Source organism: Myotis brandtii, unplaced genomic scaffold (assembly GCF_000412655.1).
Source record: "Myotis brandtii unplaced genomic scaffold, ASM41265v1 scaffold596, whole genome shotgun sequence".
Classification (NCBI taxonomy): Eukaryota; Metazoa; Chordata; class Mammalia; order Chiroptera; family Vespertilionidae; genus Myotis; species Myotis brandtii.
The window spans coordinates 849,713-854,328 of NW_005370250.1; the positions used below are offsets into that span (position 1 = coordinate 849,713).

The 4,616-nt window shown below is 40.6% G+C and overlaps 1 protein-coding gene across 1 annotated transcript in view; it reads right to left on the reverse strand.

Moving 5' to 3' along the window:
• TMCO5A (transmembrane and coiled-coil domains 5A) overlaps positions 1–4,616 on the reverse strand; it is a 22,824-nt gene that overhangs the window by 8,675 nt on the left and 9,533 nt on the right. The window contains exons 5-6 of the mRNA XM_005879361.1: positions 3,666–3,737; positions 331–387 (exon numbers count right to left, since the gene is read on the reverse strand). Of these exons, the coding sequence (XP_005879423.1) occupies positions 331–387; positions 3,666–3,737 (129 nt within the window). The remainder of the gene's footprint in view (positions 1–330; positions 388–3,665; positions 3,738–4,616) is intronic.

A 4,616-nucleotide genomic window follows, 5' to 3' on the forward strand; every position in this document is an offset into this window, starting at 1 on the left:
CCTCCTCCTCCTCCTCCTCCTCCTCCTTCTTCTTTTTGGATAAACAAGCAGTAAGTACTTTCCAATCCCAACAGAAAATACTTGGGAACAGTTGGAGAAGAATAGATACTAATGTTGAATTTATGGATTATGGAATGTACCCTGTAGCAATGTTAGAAGGAAGTATTAGAGGACTGTATTAATGTTTCTTCCTCTCCTCCTTGGCCCCCTTATGGTCTGGATCTGGAATCCTATTCGAACTCAGTCATTTGAAGAATGCATTAGATGGTCTGACCAAGGATCAAGTTTCCCTTCCTTTGGGAGAAGTGACGTTGAAATCCCTGCCGTTACCTTGGTCAGCTTCTTCTCTTGGTCAGCACAGGAAGCTTCCAGCTGCTGTAACTTAGCCTGTAGAAAGGAAAGGAGATTGGTAATACAGCAAAGTGGAAACCAGAGGGGACCCCATTCTGAAATGCTCTCTCGAAGGTTATCCCACAGGTGGCTGGAGTATACCAGGCACGATTGCAGATGTCTTTTTGATGGAGGAGCCAAACCATCCAGCATCCTTTGCAGCTGTCTGGGGACCTGCTTTTCTAAACTTTCGACCTCTTCCATCCATCAGTGCTGCCTTCACCCCTAAACTTCAATTCTCAGCTTCCTTTTTAGTTTTTTCTCTTAGGGAAAACATGAATCTTGAAAAATTTCACTATTCCTTTCCCTTTTATAAATGCATTGCTCACTTTCTCCTCCCTCTCTGCATCCCTTCTTCCCTCTTTTCCTTCCTTAAATATTGTTGAAAGCCAATTCTATATTGGCCACTATGCTGGAGTGACAGGAAGCGGGCAGGGGAGCACTGAGGATACAGGGGTGGTAGGATTGATAGGCTCTCTGCCTCGCAGAGCTGACATTCTAGTTGGGGGACCTAACAATAATGATAAGTGCTATGAAGGAAATGAAAACAGAGGAATGTGGTGAGAGTGAGTGATGGTGTAAGAGCTATTAGAGGTGGTTGGCTGAGGCCTCTCTGATGAGATGCTATTTTAGCTGATGTCTAAGTGATAAATATTACACAAATGGATATCTGGAAGAAATATGTTCCATGCAGAAGTTACAGCAAGGGCCAAGACTGTGAAGTAGCACAGTTTGGTGTGTATGGAGAAGTTATGTGGCTGGAACATGGGAGAGACTGGTAAGAAGGAAATGAGGTGAGGAATGTTAAATACGGATAAGATTATGTGGGATTTTATAGTTTCTAAAATTAGTTTGATTCTTTATACTAATTGCAGTGAGAAGCCAGGAAAGATCTTGAAGTAGTAAAGACACAGTCTGATTTGTGTTTTTAAAGAGGACTTTTCTATGCGTGGAACATTGCTTAAGAGTAAGAGTAGAAGCAGGAAGACTAGGTAGGAGGGTAGTGTAGTGTGAAAGGCTATGGTGCCTTGCAAAAGGGTGGTAGCAGTAGATAGAGAGAAATGGATGCATTTGGGGTATATTCTGTAGCTAGAGCAGTTATGACTGCATATCCCTCCTTTTATTTTCAACTCTATTGATCCCACTTTCACCTAGGTACCATTATTTCACATCTGTACTCTTCTAACAGTTCCTTTCCCTACCAATCAATTACATCCAGGGCCAGACAACCAAATGTGCTAAGGGCTATATTTTCAAGACAATGATCTGAGTCACAGGGAGTTGAAGCAAGCATCCTATTAAACTGCTGAACTGATCACCCACATGCAAGAGGACCAGAAGCAAAAGAAATGCTGTATATTTCATAGAATGAGAGATATCACCTGATAATTCTAAGTCACAGGTGGGCAAAGGGGAATGATTCAAATGGTTAATAATCCTCTAGAACTTTTTAGGGCTGGGCTGATCATTGCCAGGAAAAAATAGCCATTGTTCTGACAATGCCTGGAACTCTCTATCTACCGTCTATCAGCTCAGCTCACCTAACATAGCCAGCACAGCAAGACTTAAAGTGTCACCTCTAGATTCTGGCTGGGTTACTGTCAGAAAAACTTGTCCTGGAGAGAAGAAGAAAGAAACCCCTCACTGCTGTAGTTATATAGCAAAGGAAGTCAAGGGGCTTCATGATCCTTTCTAGTCTGAGCTCTAATTTCTTCCCAATGTACACTATACCTGCAGGCTCCAGATTCCTTCCTTTCCAGATAAATTTCCTGGATAAGCATGGCCAAGCAAGTTTACTTGGTAGATTTGAACTTCCTGTGTTTTTTTTTTTCGGTCGTCAACACTAATTGGCCAACAGAAGATAGGGGAGTAATTCCCTGCTCTTTCATTTTCTGTTTCTATTTTTAGTGTGTTCATATCTTTGGAGATTGCATACATACAGTGTGAGCTTAAGTGTGGGTTTAAGAAACCAAAGAGAAGTTAGATAAGGCAAAGACAAAGACTAATTCTACAGAAAGTATTTAGAATTTTATCTGCTCTCTGAATAAAATAGATAAGTCTTTAGTTCTTCTTGTATCTTTGATCAGATGGTTGTGGTTGTGCCCAGATACTTAGCTTTGGAACAAAATCAGAGAAATGCCAAGCCCTGTGTGATGTGCTTAGTAGGTAGAGGTCACTATATACATCATATCGACAATGGGGATACTTTTGCCATGCTCAGAAAATAACAAAGCCTTTTCATGCCAAGTAAATAAAGCAAACTCTGAGATGTGGATGGAAGGGTGGATTTTTTTTTCTTTTTATTGTTGTCAGTATTATAGATAGTCCCCATTTTCTCCTTTTTTGTTCCCCTCCACCCAACCCCTGCCCCACCCCAGGCCTTCCCCATACTATTGTCTGTGTCCATGGGTTATGCATATATGTGTATATATAAGATCTTTGGTTAATCTTTTCCTGGCCCCTCCATCCCCTTCCCCACGGAGATCTGTTAAATGTGTTCCATGCATCCATGCCTCTGGACCTATTTTGTTTGTCAGTTTATTTTGTTCATTAGATTCCACATATAAGTGAGATCATGTGATATTTGTCTTTTGCTAACTGGCTTATTTTGCTTAGCATAATAGTCTCCAGGTTCATCCAGGCTGTTGCAAAGGGCAAGAGCTCCTTCTTTTTTACAGCTGCATAGTATTCTATTGTAGGTTACTAAATATTTAAGTGAACAATTGAACAAATTCTTTCTGGATTGGAATTATTAACAAGGTGTGTGAACTGTCTAATGCATAGTAGATTTACAAATCCTAGTTCTGCCTCTGGATTCATACATATATTTCAGTCAGACTTTTAAATAATGACCTTAAAATTATGTGTATTTTTAAAGTTTTTGCCCTCCAAAAAAGGGAAAAACATTTTATCCACACAAATTTTTATATACACAACCTCATTCAATCTTCAAATCGAAGCTGGCAGTAACTGATTAAATTGCCCAACTTCATACATCAACCACACTAAATGCTGGGGCCAGGATTTAAACTACAGACTTTACCTCCAATGTTATATATGTATTTGTGTTCTGCTTTTCCTGATGGAAGTGAGAACAAAATATGTGGCTTCAGAGTGAAAATTCTTACTAACGGCAGAGGAGAATTCAGCATTCAGTGGCTTGACAGGGACTAAAACTACAAACAATTCATTCCAACCTTGACAATTGTTTCCACTTGAAGGCTTATTTCCTGGTCACATACCCCAAAACCATTTAAAATAGTGTTTTTGTTTACCTTTGACTCTTCTGGGGTTCCCTCTAGATTGCCCTTTTCAGACCTGGTTGCTTTAGGTGATTTTCTTGTAAGCTATGGTTTCAAATAATAATAATAATAAAGCATTTTAAATAAACAAAAATACATCAAATTAAAAGCTATAGAAGAGAAAGGCATTTTCTGATGTGCGGGGGCCAGTAACTTGGTCTTGATAAAATCTGCAAGAGGTCTAGCTGGTTTGGTCAGTGGTTAGAGCAGCAGCCCACAGTCTGAAGGGTTGCGGGTTTGATTATGGTCAAGGACATGTACTTCAGTTATGGCTCAATCCTGGCCCAGGTCAGGGCGTATATGGGAGGCAACAATCGATGTGTCTCTCTCATGTCGATGTTTCTCTCTCTCTCTCTCTCTCTCTCTCTCTCTCTCTCTCCCACCCTTCCACTATAAAAATCAATGGAAAAAATGTCCTCAGGTGAGGTTTAACAAAACAATAACAACAAACAAACAAACTTCCAGGAGATGGTCCCTTGGTGGATACACAGCAACACCTTAATTCTACTTTCATCTTCTCACTAGTCTTAGCCACCAGAGCTAGAGTCCACTCAAAATACGAGTACTTCCCTGAACCCAATTTTGGGTCACTCAGGGTTGCAGGCATGGGTCATAAAGTAGGGTAATCATAGGAAATCCACTGAACTCTGAGTAGAAGTTGGGGTAGAGGGAATGCCTGGACAAGGGAAAGGGAATTCTTGGAATTTGTTTTTTAAAAGTCTCTATTGAAAGTAAAATTAACTTCACCGCAAAGGCTCCAGTCAATTACTTCAATAGAGTGTCTGTTGGAATCCATATTCTGTGGTAGGATGAAGAACCCATGGGATCACTGAATACCTTGGATATCCCACCTGCTGCTCTCACCTGGTGCTTCCAGGGAGAATCGATGGCATTTAGGTCATGAAGCTCAGCCTCAGGAGAGTG